This window comes from Schistocerca cancellata, chromosome 9 (assembly GCF_023864275.1).
Source record: "Schistocerca cancellata isolate TAMUIC-IGC-003103 chromosome 9, iqSchCanc2.1, whole genome shotgun sequence".
Classification (NCBI taxonomy): domain Eukaryota; kingdom Metazoa; phylum Arthropoda; class Insecta; order Orthoptera; family Acrididae; genus Schistocerca; species Schistocerca cancellata.
The window spans coordinates 184,036,670-184,053,816 of NC_064634.1; the positions used below are offsets into that span (position 1 = coordinate 184,036,670).

Genomic DNA, 17,147 nt, shown 5'->3' on the forward strand with positions numbered 1-17,147 from the left:
TTTTGTTACTTATGTGGCTTTTGAAAGTAACTTAGTTTAATACTGAATGGCTGATTAATCATAAACTGGCCTGAGTTGCTGCAATGTAAAAATATTTGTGTCAGTCAAAAACTGACCTGAAAATTATCTTTTCCAGCAAATGTAAGTAAACACTATCTATACCAATAAGAAAAAAGAAATAGATTGCAGTAGCTTTCTAAACATTACAAATGTTTTCAAATACATTTCTCTTTAAATCACTAGTAACCAGTAGGAATTAAAGAGCAAAATATTTTACTTCTTTTTCCAAATTTTATCCACATTTCAACTTAAAGAATTTTGTGAAGTTCTAAGATTAATAATATATGGATATAGGAAGTTCCAAATATCTTACTCAGATATCACTTAACATTCATAAATTCAAGTACCATAATTTAAATCCCCTTCTAATGCAGGTTAGGTTGAATAGCCATTAATTTATATCAGAAAGCATTACACATTCTCTCTCTCTGTCTGTCTCTTTTTCTCTCACTTTCTCTTACCTGAATGAAGCTTAACAAGGACAAGTGTACCCATGAAATAGTTGTTTTACTCAATGACCTGGAGGCAAAGTATTAAAGAGCAGCTAAGCTTACAATCTTGAGAGGTGTGAATCTTATCTCTTGCACCAAGTGAAGAGTGGACTCTGCTTAGCAGGTGAGCCTGTGGCTGCAGTCCTGTTTCAGCTGCGTACGAAGAAGGAGCTCTGACAGGTTAGATAAATAATTGTATCTAATAGCTGCAGGTACATTTACTGATATACATTAAGCAAGTTGATTAGTATATGTCTATCTTTTATAATTATTGGGATATGGTTTTTCGTATATTATTTTGGATTTATTCCTAGGACATAAATTTTACATCATTTTTCACTATGGTCTGCAAATACCTTTATCAGGAAATGAACCTCTTGTAATGGTAGCAAGTTAAACTATACACCCTCACAGAGATTCAGCTATGTTGATTTGCTTTTGCAAATGGTATAAATGTTAGGCAGCTTATGTGACTTGAAATAATACAATAAAAAAGATTGCAAGCCAGTTTTTCAATAGTCAGTAGAAAGATCTAAGAAGCCTTTTCTAATTGTGCAATTCAGTTTCTGCTTGTCTAGAGTGATGTACAATATTTAATAAATATTTGAGTGCACTGATTATTCCTGAACAGTGACAATAACTATGTGTATGAAAAAAATCTTTATTTAAGAGAGGAACAGAAAATTTGCCCATACTCAGGGCAGACTCAATGAAGTTTAATGGCATCCTTAATGAAAAAGTATGCCTATTTTCACAGTAAGTTTAATACATTTAACTAGCTGAACTGATTAGTGTTGTAAAAAAAAAAGAAGTATTTCATGCATCAAAAGATGGTACATTCAATTTTATTCACCACCAGCTCATGTACTTTACAGTACACTTTAGATGGAAATACATATTACTGATTACTTTTATAGTTTTGTAAAACAGTGTATAATATATGTATATAGTACTAAACTCATTGGTAGCAATTCCCACATTGTAAAGAACTGACAAACTTTCATTGGGTGATAACCATGCTTGAATATATAAGGGCATACAGGTACTAACATTGGTAAACTACTGTTAATACAGTTGGACATTAGCACTCTAGTACTCATCACAATGGCAATAAAGCAGTTATAATTATTTCTTCATAATTTATTATTATGTGGGCAATGAAATATTTTTGTTGCAGGTGCACTTCTGGCAAACTTTTTGTAACAGTTACACAGTAAAATCAATAAAACCAAGATGAGTGGAGTTAAAAAAGAGGATATGGAAGCACTTCGGGAATGGCTGAAGAAGCAGCCACACCTTCCATCTCTTCCAGGTGAGCAACATGCTGAACTAGTATATATTTCATAGACAGCAAATTATTTAAACATATTTATCTGTGTATAACTGGTCTGATGAATCTATAATTTATGCCATTGAATAAAGAATATAAATATTTTTATTCTTAATGCTTTAGCTATGTGTGTAAATGAAAGAGAAAAGGTGAGCTTAAAAAAATTCGAATTGGGTAGTTCCTGAAAGATGAAAACATGGAAAACTGAGGAGAACATGATGGCAAGAAATGTAGGATATCGCAGAAAAGAGACAGTTGAAGGGTGACAGTGTTCATTATAGAGACTTTGGTGATAATGGATGTAGGTAACAGAAAATACTGTGAATCACACATAAAAAAAATTACAAGGACAATGCTACAAACTTAATATTTCACTGGATTGTAACAAAAAAACTGTGATCTCTCAAATGATATAACTAACAGCCAAATGTGAACAAAAGAAAACAGGAAGAATGTGATGAATCTGTTTAATGCATCAGGCTTGTCACGCGGTGTCACTAAGGATCTTGGAATATGAACATCTGTTGAACTGCAAAGCTAACAGATTCATCAGGCATATAAGGAAGAAAGTCATCTAAGGCCAGTAGTTGTGTAGCACTGACACAATCATGTACTAGCTGGAAAAATACCTTAAAAGCCTTTGCAGTGAACATTGGAGAACAGCAGACACCTCATTCACATCCTGTTGCATTTGTTCAGCGCCTCATTTAATTATGGCTCTAGAATGTTAATGTTATTGTTATTTTTGATACTACTTCCTTCTGTACAAAATTACCACCTTTGAAATCAATGGAATTGTTAGGACCAAGTGAGAGGTGCAACAGCACAATATTCGACTCACATCTAGTAGAATGGTAGCTCAAATTGCAATCCATCCATAAATCCATCTATATTCGAGTTTTCCATGGTTTCTGGAAATTGCATAAGGCAGACATTGGAAGCTGTCCAGTTTCCTTTCCCATTCCTCCTTAATTCAAGCTAGTGCTCCACCTCTAATGACCTCATCATTGATGGCACTTTATAACTAATAGGTGAAAAGTTCAATTATCATTTGCCAAACTCTTCAGGAACACCACATCCCGGCTAACAGACAACCTTATGCACAAATTAATGAGAGGGCTATCAAGTTATAGCAAACTTATATATGGAACAGTATGAGCGAAGGCACTAGAACCTTAAAGGCAATGTATTTCTCAAATTACCTTCCATTAGAAAAGTGGAATGCACTCATTGACTGTGATATGACTTTCAAAATGACAGAGACCAGCAATCAGTCATCATTTCATTTTTAGCTTTATTAAGCAGAGCCAGATTTTGGGTAGTAACTGCCCATTATCAATGCAGTATTTTAGAGTTTTAACACATGGCCTAGCACACCTTCCCCCATATTTTGGGCTCCTGTCACATTTCATTCAAGTCTTGAATGAACTCTAAGAAATACGGCTCTGCTTTAATAAAGCTAGAAAGGAAATGACAGCTGATTGCTGCTCTCTGTCATTTTTAAAGTAATTTATTTCTATCAACATGTAGAAAATATTTGAATGTTGTGAGCAAATGGAATGGAAAAACTTTATGATTTCTCAGAATATCTAAAATATATCTATCCTGATATAAAATTTATGATATAACTTAAAAAAGAGGCAGCTACCTTTTCTTCATGTTTTAGTTAAGGGAAGAGTAAATGGATCCTTTGGCCACAGCATATCCAGAAAATGAACATACACCAACTTCTGTCACCATGTCTCAAGCCATCATAATCATCCATCAAAAAGAAATGCCATGCTGAACGTTCTGATCCAGATTTGCAAGAGTAGTAGAGCTCTTTTGAAGGACTGTGACATATATGAATAATATTTGGGGGAAATGGTACTCAGCTCGACAAATGGTGGTACATTGTGAGTGAATTCAACACCTATGGAAGAGATCAAGTCTGAGAAAGAAAACATACAACAATGTCATTTATCTGCATTATGTTGGTCTAGTCTACAAAATCAGCAATTTTTTTACAAACACAGTGTTCACATTTGATGCTCACCACAAGAGATAAAAAAGTCTACATTTTAATGCTAAAAATAACCAAATGGTGGAATGAATGCTGGGTGTCAAATTTGGCTTTCAAGTGGATGTGTGGTACCATCCATACCTCAAAATCTTGAAGTCCAAGTAGATTAACTTCGTAAATAACATACAGTTACAAAGGTTATGCCACAGAGAATGAGAAACATACATACAATTAATTCAGGATTAATATTCAAAAATATAAAATTTTAAATTAAAACATTCAGTGTACACCTCTCCAACAAAAGTAACATTTGCAAATATCACGTGTACAGCAAAAAGGTCTGGTTGAAACTGATGTTGCAAACATCACCTTTATATCAATAATTAAAAAGTTTACTGTTTGAAAACTGATTTGTACTCTCTATTGCAGATGATCAACTGGTGCTTTTCCTGCACAGCTGTTATTACAGCATTGAACGTGCGAAGCAAGCACTTGATGTCTGCTACACAGTAAGGACACATGCACCTGAAGTTTTTTCAGACAGAGACCCAAAGTTGCCCAAGGTTCAGGCAGCTATGAATGTCATGTAAGCATTGATTTTTTTGTTTTCAGATGTGATAGAACTATTCAAATTGATGAAGTTTTCCACCAACTATTGCCATGAATGCAACTGTTACAAATATGAGCCATTTACTTCAGAATATGTCTCAAAATGCGCCACAGATTGCCAATAATAATCCTATGCTTTACAATTTGTGAAGAATATACATGTGAATTTTAAAGTTACAGGTGAAATAAGTGTCATCTCCTCATGATTATTTATCATATGTGATATTATGTGGAATATCAACGATGTAGGAAAAAACAAATTGCTACTTACAGTTAAGAAGACACATCAAGTTGCAAACAGGAACAATTAAAAGACACTTGCATAAAGCTTTTGGCCACTGCCTTCATCATTAAAAGAGAGACACACACCATTCACAGATACAAGCAAGCACATGCACACATGACCACCAGCTCCAGCATCTGACCTGAGATGCTGGAGTTGGGAGTAATGTGTGCGTGAGGTGTGCTTGCTTGAATGTGTGTGAATGGAGTGTCTCTTTTACTGATGAAGACTGTGATCGATAGCTTTATGTCTTTTAATTGTGCCTGTCTGCTATGTGATGTGTCTTCTTTATGGTAAGTAGCAATCTGCATTTTCCATTGTTTGATGTTATGGGGAGTACACCAATAAGAGGCATACACTCAACAATACTTGGACAGCTAAGACAAGTGTTTTATGTGAATCCTAGCAAAAAACTTCTCTCTCAGTGTCACTATATAATACAAATTAAAACTTATGAGAGTTATTTATTTCTCCTATAAACAGTAAGCCTACCTTTCTTTGCTTACTAGATGAACATGCTAACATTTTTTGCATAATTTCTGTCTTTGCTTTCTTATGTGGCAATTTCTGAGATTATGAGTCTGACAGTCAGTTCAGTAAAAATGTTTATTGTACAAATGAGAATATTGTGTATATTTGTACAATACAACTCAAGGGCTTTTTATTTGTTTTATTTATTATTTTTCTTACTTTTGTATGAAGAGTAATTTGACAGTGCTGTTCATTTCAAATATTAGAGCAGTTTGAAGTAAACAACGATAAACTTTACTGCAAGACAGGATATAGACATTAAATACATATGGATTCATAGGTTCTGCATCCTTGTTGATGATGCAAATTTGCACTTTTATTTCTGATGCCAATAGTTTTTAGTTTGTCCACAGGCCCTACAGGAGACTTATAAATGACAGAATTTTTAAACTAAAATATAACCTGGAATTAATAGACTCTCCTTTCACAATTATCGTAACATTTTGATTCTGAGTTCAAAAACCCCATTTTACTGTAGAAAAGACTGTAATTAAGCATATACCCATACAACAGACATAACTAAATTTTCTACATTAATAAGTTTTTTTGTGTATGCTATATACTGGAATGCTTTTGAAGCCCATTGTTGTTCATTCCTAAGACACCAGTAATGTAACTAACACAGTATACAAGGTTCTTTTGCTACTATCATGATGTTTAATCTTCAGCTTTCAATTAAGTTATGACACACTGATGGTGGAATTTATTTTCATTCTTCCCATTGATATAGTGAATAGATGTTATTGGGTTCTTAGATGAATTAATGGAGTATTACATACATACATACATAAGCTTCTGAGTTCATAACAAAGATGTTCAACTGGAATCATGTAGAAGCTTTGAACAGAATTATCCAGCAGAGCTACCTGGTTTTATGCAAATGATACTGCAAAGGAACATTTTTAGTGGTTTGAATGGAAACTAATACTTCAGTCTTGGAAGCATGCTATTACCTAAAACTCTTTCATATACACCAGTTTAGTTATTAACACTAAAACTAATATTCGAAGTCTAAAATATTTCATGTTACTATCACATTTCAGTTTCTTTTTTTTTTTTTCAACTATGCTGGCAAAGTTTTCTATTACCTTTGCTTGCCTTAACCATAAGAAATAAAAGATAATGATGATATCAGATCATCAGGCTTACTGTTCTGGAACATGTATGTCTGCTTTCTTGGAACAGAACTTGCCTCTTTGTGATCTACACAATTATCAAAATTAGTGAATTTTATAATAAATTCACCACATTTTATCCTAATTAACTACATTGAAAGGTTAAAGTCAGTGTTTACGAGATTCGTATTAGATAATTATTACTGCCTAGCAACTGTTTTCACTGCATAATATTTATCATATTTGATGGCTTGCTTTTGTCAGTTAAATTTCCTTCATCAAAATTTTGAAATAAGAGGTATTAGCTGTTTTATATACACCTGTGAACATGGTTCAAATCACTGGATATACAGGCCTGCTACACATTATAAGACTGTTGCATTTCTTGTCTTAATTTTGTATGGAAATAACGGCTAAAGTCAAACTTTTTGCGATAAATAAAGAGTGGTTTATACAGCTCAGTGTTTTTTATTTTTTCAAATGTTTTTTCTTTCTTGTAGCATTGCGCATTGTTTGCTACATTGAAATCAGATATCACAACTATTTCATCATTTGTTTTCACAATACTGAGTTTCTGTTCTAAAACCTGTTCTTTTCTTTAATAGTCAGTAGTTCCTAGTGCCTACAATTTACAATGTCTGGTGAGTGCTATAAACAATTGACTGAAGAATTATAATGCTAAAATTATGTTACTGTAACTATATAGATAAAAAATCTACTCACCAAGAGCTGGCAGGGGAACATACATATAAGAAGTAGTACAGTTTGCAAGCTTTCGAAGACAGTGGGTCCTTCTTCTGGTAGAAGGGTTAAAGGGGAAGAGAGAGGGGTGATGGAAAAGGACTGGTGAGGTCTAGAAAAAGGGAGAGAATTTGGAAAAGTTACTCAGAATGCCGGGTCAGGGAAGACCTACCAGATGGGATAAGAATGAAAAGGACAGTTTACTTTTTCTTGTCTCATAGTAGTCATTTCAGATTTATTACATATTGAAAACATTAGATAAAGTTTATACAGCCCCTTCTAAAATGGTAATCCACCAACCACCCAACAAACATAATATCCTGGTCTATCGCTATGCCACTTATACTTCAAACCTATTGCCACAGGGGTCAAATCCCTGCAGAAGAATCAGGTGCAAGATCTGCCCAGTTCATTCAGCTAGCATGTAACAAATTTATCCTATCTCATCAGAGGTAGGACCACCTGTGGTAGCAGCTGAGTCATATACGAGCTCTGTTGCAATTTCTGCACAGCATTTTTACATTGGTGTGACCACCAATCAGTTGCCCACCAGAATGAATGCCACAGTCACACTGTGGACAAGAGGAGAGTTGAACATCCAGTGGTGGAACATGCTGTTGATCATAACATGCTCAAGTTCAATGGCTGTTTGGTGACACATGCCATCTGGATCCTTCCCACCTGTATCATGTTTTCTGAACTATGTAGATGACAGTTATCCTTGTTACATATCCTTCATTCCTGTAATTCTCCTGGCCTAACTATCCACTATCCCACTGCACCCACATCCTCTAGCCAACAGCCCAGCTTCCCAACCACTCAGCATTAAGGGACTATATACTATATTAATGGAATTTTTTTCCCAAAATTAAATGCTAACATTATTGAACATAAATTTTTTATTTCTAAAGTAAGCTACAATAATGATTTGTGGTGTAATTTGACTTTTTACAGTGAGGCCTGCAAACTGCCACACAAAGATGAGAAGGGAAACACAGTGATTTTGACACGTCTCAAGGATAATGATCCCTCAAAATTTGATTTCGATGAAATTGTAAAGGCAGCTCTGTTGGGTCTTGAAATAATAATAAGGGATGAGCCTACAGCTGAAGGTTATGTCTTCCTGTTTGACCAGACTGGGTTTTCTCTTCAACATATTGCCAGAATATCTGTGAACACAATCAGGAAATTTTTTGTATATGTTCAGGTATATGTTAATATCAATACACTTTACTAACATATCACTTTACAGGTAAATATTAAATTCTAGGAGTTAGCACTTTCTTAATACTAAATCAATGAAACAGTTCCTAATTAAACTGTGAGGAACGTTTTATACTCCACAATAATTGTAATAGTCATGTGCAGTGATTGGCTGGGAGTACCTCCCACAAAATTCCATACAAGCTTTAGGTTATGGTTAAGAATTTAGTTATTTCCTATGGTATATGGCTTTCTTTCAAATGTTCTTTTTCTGTGAATAGGAAGGCTTTCCACTTAGAATGAAAGCTGTACATGTCATCAACACAACATCTGTCATTGACAAGATCATGATGCTTATCAAACCATTCCTTAGTAAGGAACTGGCCGCAATAGTAAGTGAAATAAATTTTTTTGCCTTTGCTTTTGATTTTTCAACACTAAGTCACTGTAGGAAATATTTTTCACTTTATAAGTACAAAAAAGAGATGGGTTGCATTAAGATTAATCTTGTTTTACAGCTTTACTTCCATAAGGCAGATAATGCAGACTTCTACAAGGTGTATAACAAGGAGTGGATGCCAAAGGATTATGGTGGCAAAGAGAAATCTGTTGCTGAATTAAGTGGTATGAGTAACAGTAATTCTGTGACTTCAGTTGCTGAATTAAGTGATGTGAATAACTGTAGTTTTGCATTTTTCTGTTATGGAATTGAACCAAGGTTGACAGCTGCAGGACACTGCTTAAACATTTTCATTTGTAAAAAGCTGTAGATGGAGACCATGTTCTGACTACAGTAAGCAGATTCAAATGTATGTAGGTGCACCACTCATGCAGATGTGGAAAGACATGCACAAGGCAGAGTAGCATAGAAAGCTGTATCAGACCAATGTTTGAAGTGAAGAATACAAAAACTACACCATAGAATGGTACCTGTGTGGCTTACAACCTAGCTTTAGGAATTTTAAAGTTTTTCTTGATGAAGTCAGGGAGTTGGGATCATAGTGAATGAATTTGATTGTGAGTCAGCTCTTTTGATTTATAGTTCCTGTGCTCTTTAGATTGATGGTTCACCTAAACTGTCACTAATGCATTTGATCAGAGTATATTTGCTATGACACACATGATTGTGCTTTAGTGTTGCTACAATATTTGGAAAAACTAGTGTGCTGTGACAGATCACATCTCAGATCAATATCTGCATTTAAATCTGTGCCTACATACATACTTTGTAAGTCATCATATGATGCATTGTGAAGGGTACCTTTTACTGCTACTAGTCATTCCATTTTCTGTTCCACTCAAAAATGGAGTGAGGGAAACAAACTGTCTACATGCATCCATACAAGTCCTAATTTCTCATACCTTGTCTTTATGCTCCTTACATGAAATGTTTATTGGTGGCAGTAAAATCATTCTGCAGTCAGTCACAAATTCTAGTTCTCTAAATTTGCTAATACTCTCTTCCATGCAGGAATTCCTATCTGAGTTCATGAAGCACCTCCATAACACTCATGCACTGGTAACAAATCTAGCAGCACACCTCTGAATTGATTTAGTGTCTTCCTTTAACCTGAACTGGTCTGAATCCCAAAAGCTTATGTGCTCATTCTATCTCATATCACTTTGCAATGTTATGTCTAGATATTTAATCAATGTGACTCTGTCAAGCAGCACATGACTAATACTGTATTAAAATATTACTGGATTCTTTTTCAAACTCATCTACATTAACTTACATTTTTCTACATTTAGAGTAAGCTGCCATTCACCACACCAAACAGAAATTCTATCTAAGTCATCTCTATCCTCCTACAGTCACACAATGACAAAAATTTCCGTTACACTACATCATCATTAGTTAACAGTCACATTTCATAAAGGACTAGAGTGGTCCTATCACACATACTTAATGAAATTGGTGACAGTATCATCTGTCTGCACACATGTAATGAAATTGTTAGTGACAGCACCATTTCTCCTTTCTTCTATTGGATATAAGTTGCAAATAAATCAGCTAGAAGATAGTGATAACTTAACAGTGAATGTCTTGCCAGTATGGCACAAACTTGTCTCCTCATATTGGAGTCATTGGTGGTGTATATTCAACTTCAGGAAGATGTCACTGCAAAACATTAAAACTGACAAAGGCTGTGGCCTGCTGCTGACAAATAAGGTGCAGTATTACATGTATCCCACCTTAGAGATTGCAAACCAGATGGCCAAGCTGCACTAAAGACAAATTTGTTGTTTTTATTAATGAGGTTGCCATCAGGTATGAACGACAGTGTGTTTCCACCTCCTAATACAGCCTGTAAGATTGGTTAGCAGTAGCTCCTTCTGGGATCAAATGTAATTTACTAAAGGCTTTAACAGAGCTTCGTATGTCATTCTCAGTGAGTAGAAACTGATAGACGTGAAAGTATGTGCATATATGCCACAAGGAAGTGTGATACAATTATTATTGTTCTTTACATGACTTAGTGGTATGGCAGATATCAGCAGTTCTTCGAGACTAGTTGAGGATATTGCAGTTATAAGCAGGAAAGGAGGGATGGGGAGGGGGTGGAAGGGGGGTTTTCATTAGAAAACTGTTGTGAAATATGGAAAGACCTGCAATATTTGCAGCAAACAACAGTGTCTACTGTTGTTTGCTGCAAATATTGCAAGGCCAACATCATCAGCGACATCCATTTGACATCTGTTGCTGCATATACCCAGGTCTCTTTCAGAATTTTGCATTTTTTTTTGCATTCTTCAACTACACATGTCCACATTGCCCCCCAGATGTTTTGTAACGCCATCCACTCAGTTCCACTAAGTTGTCATTATATCATTTTCTAATTTCTTGAATTCAAGAAAAGTATTTCCATTTACTACCTATTTGCATGGCTACATAAAGAGCTCACCACCATTTCATGTTCATAATTGCCTCTTGCACTCCCTGGCCCATTTGATTGTTTTCCTTCCTCTCCCAGTTATCCTTGACATACGTATCTCCACTACTGATAATGCAGACCAAAAACAATTTCTGATGTCTGTCTCGTCTTCAGTAGCACTAAGGAAAAGAAAATCATTTTCAGTTTGTTCACTACCCAGTACAGGGTATTGCAGGTTTCTAGAGGTTGGAGAGGGGACTTTGCAGATGAAGTTTTGGTAAGGAATCCTTGCCTGGAAATGTACCATTTGGATGTAAAATAAATTTGAAGTCTGGATTTCTTTCAAATCTCAAACTTCATTGTATACACATAAGCTGAGAAGAGGGCACTGTAGTTCCTGTTGTAATTATGACATCACACAACAGCTTCATCCAGCTACAACAACAGCTGTGAGAAATTGGTACTTTTGAAACTAGGAAGGCTGGCTGTGGTGTTCCACACATGTGCTGCACTCTTGACTTTGGAGAGGACATCCTTTGTCACATAGAAGAAATCATGAGGACAAGTACTCAAAATGTTGCCTATCGCACATGCTCCTACAGCACATAGATTGGGGTCCATTGTCTCCACTGTGTGTGTGCTGTGAAGAGGGAGATTTGAAGTGTCTCAATCTTCAAACTTACTTTATATCCAAGTGGCACATTTGTGGACATGGCTTCCATATCAAAACTTCATCTATCAAGTCCCCTCTCCAACCCTTAGAAACCTGCAATAGAAATTTTGAGTCACCCTGTATAATTTTTATCATGTTCTAACTCATTTCCAAGCCTATTTTCAAGCTTTGCCTAGTATGTCCTTTCACAAGTGGTTAAATATTATCTATAGTATCAGCAAACAGCAGAATGTCTTCAGCAAAATGAATGTGATTTAATATGTGTATTTAGCATGCTTTCTTTCTTCAATTTCTCAGCTTAAGGAACTGCTGATATGAACTCGTAACATAAGTAATTGGAATGTCATGCATGTTAACAGGCTAATAGGCCCCATTATTGTTCGATTGAACTTCCCTTAAGTAAAAAGGCCTGAAAAATTACCAGTTCATGACACTGATATGGGTGCGCCAACTGTAAGAATTGTTAGTACACCTAAACAGGTAATTCCAAAGGATTTAAATATGCTAAATCTCATGTTACTGAACTGTCAAAATGTCTGTAGCAAGATCCCCAAGTTACTCTCCGAAATAAACAGTAGTAATGCCAATATTGTATTAGGTTCTGAAAGCTGGTTGAAACCAGACATAAATAGCAGTGAAATTTTTAACTAGGATTGGACAATGTTTACGAAGGATAGGACTGATGCTATGGGAGGTGGTGTGTTCATTGCAGTTAAAAGCTGTTTAAATGCAATTGAGATCGATACTGGGTGACACTGTGAAAAAGTCTGGATAAATTTATCAATCAGACAAGGAGTGACCATTGTATTAGCATGTTTTCATAGACCAGCAGCATCTGCAACAAACATCGCAGAACGTTTCAGGGAAAGTCTTGAGTACTGTTACATAGGAAATAAATATCCAAATTTTCCATTAGGTAGTTATAGTTGGAGGCTTTAATCCGGCATCCATTGACTGGGAAAATTACACGGTTATCACAGGGGGCAGAAGCAAAGACTCGTGTGAAGTTATTCTAGGAGGCCTGTCAACATACAACCTTAAGCAATTGGTTAGAAAACCAACTCGAGACGGGAACATATTAGATATATTGGTGACACACAGACATGATCTTTTTGAGGAAGTTAATCTAGAAGGTATTAGCGACCATAATGTCGTTGTGGCTTCTATGTCAGTGGAAGCGTACAGTTTTCTTGTTTGGCAAAGAAAATAAAAGTGTCATTAATGAATATCTTCATTGTCAGCTCCAAGCATGCACCGCGGGAACGCAAAGATATTGAGCATCTTTGGTCGGAATTTAAAGGTATTGTCCACAACGTGCTAGAGAAATATGTGCCTAGCAAAAATGTAGGGAAGGGGAAGGATCCACCTTGGTTCAACAAATGTATTAGAAAGTTGCTGAGAAAGCACAGAATTTTGCACAGTCGTTTTAAACGTAGTCACTGCCCCGCTGACAAACAGAAATTATGCGAAATGAAAGCAGCTGTCAAAAGGTCAATGAGAGATTGTTTTAACGAATTTGAAAGCAATATTTTATCAGATTCTAAAAATAACCCCAATAAATTTTGGTCGTACGTAAAATCTATGAACGCTACAAATAATTCAATACCTTCTTTTGCTGACAGTACGGGTAAGGTAACGGATGATGATAAACAGAAGGCCGAAATTATAAACCTAGCTTTCAAAAACTCGTTTACGGTAGAGGACTGCAGCACCATTCCCCCTTTCAAATATCGAACAAACGGATGAATGACATAGTGTTTAGTGTATCTGGGATTGTAAAACAGTTAAAATCCTTAGACGCCAGGAAAGCATCTGGTCCAGACGGTATCCCCTTAAGATTTTATAGTGGCTATGCTACAAATATTGCACCATTCTTATCCATCGTCTATCAGAGATCACTGGAACAGCGGAAAGTTCCTCGGGACTGGAAGAAGTCCCAGGTCATAGCAGTCTATAAAAAGGGTAGAAAATCGGATGCACATAATTACCGGCCTATTTCACTGACATCGATTTGTTGTAGAGACGTAGAACATATTTAGTGTTCAGACATAATGACCTTTCTAGACTCTGAGAAGCTCATCTGCAGAAACCAGCACGGTTTTAGGAAACAGCGGTCATGCGAGACACAGCTGGCCCTGTTTGTGCATGATTTACAACAAGCTCTGGATATCGGCTCCCAGGTTGATGCCAATTCCTCGACTTTCGAATGACGTTCGAATCAGTTCCGCACCGTAGCTTACTCGAAAAAGTGCGCGCTTACGGTCTATCCGATGACATATGCAGTTGGATAGAAAGTTTTCTAACAGACAGAGAGCAGTATGTCGTCCTGAATGGGGAGACTTCAACAGAAATAAGCGTAACATCAGGTGTGCCCCAGGGCAGCGTAATAGGTCCGCTGCTTTTTACGATTTATATAAATGATCTGGTTGATGGCATTAACAGCGGCATTAGACTGTTTGCCGATGATGCTGTAGTCTACAGGAAAGTAGTATGACACGAAAGTTGTGAACAAATCAATGACGATTTGCAGACAATAAATGAGTGGTGCAATGACTGGCAGTTATCGCTTAATATTAGCAAGTGTAACCTACTGCGTATAACAAAGCGAAAATCCCCATTAATGTACGAGTACAAAATAAATGCCCAGTCTATGGAAGTGATAACATCTGTCAAGTATCTGGGTATGATTATTCGAAATGATCTCAAATGGAATGAACAGATTGCACAAGTAACGGGTAAGGCGAACTCTGGACTGCGGTTTATTGGTAGCATCCTGAAGCGATGCAGCCCTTCAACAAAGGAAATTGCTTGCAACATTCTAGTTCGTTCAGTCTTAGAGCACTGTTCGTTTGTATGGGACCCTTACCAGTTGGGCCTGACTCAAGATATTGAGAGGGTCCAAAGAAGAGCGGCAAGATTCGTGACTGGTACATTTAGCCATCGCGAGAGCGTTACAAATCTCATGGAAAGTTTGCAGATTGACGGCGCGCTAAACGGAAGGGGCTACTGACTAAATTCCAAAATCCGACCTTCGTCGAGGATGTAGAGCATATATTATTTCCACCAACTTTAAAATCGCGCAATGATCACCATTCAAAGATAAGGGAAATTAGAGCTCGTACTGAGGCGTTCAGACAGTCGGTTTTCCCTCGCGCGATCCGCGAGTGGAACAGAGGGAGGGAAATATGACTTTGGCGCGAATAATGCCCTCCTCCACACACCGCTTGGTGGCTAGCGGAGTATACATTGTACGTGGTCTGGGTTTTCTGTGGATATAATTCTACTGTGGTATGGATAACAGGTGTGTCACAGTGTGGGAGTGAAACTGGAAACTTGCTCCATAGTTGAATATGACGGACAAAGCGATTCTTGTGGGCAAAACTTCTAAATTGCACACAGATTCACCATGGCATTCTGGTGGGGTATGAACCAAATGCGTCCAACTGTAATGAAATGGTGCCAACAATTTGATCAAGGCCACACCGGAGGTTGATGCTTATCAACAAACAGTGTAGGCTGGTCACTGAAACAATCGCACAACCAGAATACTCACAAAGTAAGAAGCTGTGCCTTGAATTAAGGTTAATGCTAATCTAGCTCATGTGGTGTTGTTTTTGCGATAGTATTTTTACGGTTCTTTCACTAATTTTACCTTCACATGCGGTGAATTTTTGCAGTATGTTTGTCTGCCATGCATTGGTAAAGTTTTCATGCGTGTTCAAATTTTTAAATTATTACGATACGCCAATATTCTCACTTTCATCCACCAAATGTTGCAGTGTAGGATTTACAAATTCCACCATTCAATCTGTAGAAAATTCAGGTTTCCCAGCTGATGTAACAAAAGATTTTTTCCTAGCTGATGTAAAAAAAAAAAAAAAAAAAAAAAAAAAAAAAAAAAAAAAATTACTGTCTTCTGTGTGGCACAGAATTATTGTGTGCCTGTTGCAGTTTTTTATATCCTGAAGTTGAAACTCTTTACGTTTATAATAAGCTGCAATTTACTTTTTCATGTGAGCTGTAAATGATAATTTATGATCAATTTTGAGAGAGTCTGCAATGCCGGGCAACAGTCACTTGTACTTGCTGGTCATTCGAGCAATGATAAAAATATGTGACTGTAGTTTCCTTGCTCTCCCGGGTTAGTAAAAGTGAGAGCACTCTGATCACTTGATCAGTTTCAGTACGTGCATGGCCTAAGTGAATTGTGATCCAAAGTTTATATTTCAGTTTTACGATTTTTTCTTGGAAACCGTTAAGAGTCAAGTGTGACGGATAGTTTCACAATCTTAAGTCATACCGATTATGTTGCTTGGATGATGGTTAAAAAATCATGATGTATTACATATTAGTAATTAAATTAGTCATAAAACATTTCATTAGACGTTACCTTCGTACGGAAGAAATATAAGGAAGTAAAATAATATCTAAAAAATGAGTAAGCTGCATATCGCTGAATAGTTGTGTAGCTGATCACGAGTCTGTTCTGTTGCACGTGTTCTCCTCACTTGCAAAATCATTCAGAAACATGTAGCAAGAATATGTAAATGTAAAATTTGTTGCAGGCGAAATGCGAGAGCTGGTGACTAAGACAGGAGGAAGCTATGTGGAGGCAGAGTCGAAATGGAGAGTGGACGAGAGCAAGAGGCAAGGCAAGCTGAAGACGCAAGGAGACCTTTTCGGTGCAGAAGGCTCCTTCAAGAAGCTGTCCATCGACTGAGAAGTCTGCGGGTGCAGAGAATGAGTCAGCAGCCAGTGAGCTCCTGTCCAGACATCCCAAGATACGTGCACTCTTTTTATACAACAGGAGCAAGAAAATCTTGCAGGCTGTATTCAGAGATGGGACTGGTATGACCTATTTACAATAAAAAATGGGATAACATCTACGATATTCACTATGCAGTCTACAATCACTGTTCAGTCAACTGATAGTAGTGTAAATGAAGTTGCGACACTCTCTGTTTGTAAAGATTACCATGTAAAAGAGCTACCATGATATTAAAATATATAACATATACCTGAATCATGCTGTGTTGACTTCAAAACGACTAGTCAAATTCACCTTAAGATTTCCTTCTCTCTCACAAACGAAAATGTTTCTCATCGCAATGATAACGATCATTTGGTTTCAGTTTCAATAATTAACAGAATTCTGCACTCTCGTCACAAATTTACATTTAATTCGCTATGAAGCCCCTTCATCATAAGGGGTAACAGTTTCTGTTAGCCTAGA

General features: G+C 36.6%; 1 protein-coding gene across 1 annotated transcript in view; it reads left to right on the plus strand.

Moving 5' to 3' along the window:
• The window catches only part of LOC126101275 (uncharacterized), a 51,988-nt gene extending 35,051 nt beyond the window's left edge, over positions 1 to 16,937 (plus strand). Inside the window, exons 8-13 of the mRNA XM_049911958.1 lie at positions 1,758 to 1,863; positions 4,313 to 4,469; positions 8,117 to 8,369; positions 8,647 to 8,757; positions 8,884 to 8,989; positions 16,480 to 16,937. Of these exons, the coding sequence (XP_049767915.1) occupies positions 1,758 to 1,863; positions 4,313 to 4,469; positions 8,117 to 8,369; positions 8,647 to 8,757; positions 8,884 to 8,989; positions 16,480 to 16,634 (888 nt within the window). The 3' untranslated portion in view covers positions 16,635 to 16,937. The remainder of the gene's footprint in view (positions 1 to 1,757; positions 1,864 to 4,312; positions 4,470 to 8,116; positions 8,370 to 8,646; positions 8,758 to 8,883; positions 8,990 to 16,479) is intronic.
• The last annotated feature ends 210 nt before the right edge of the window (positions 16,938 to 17,147 follow it).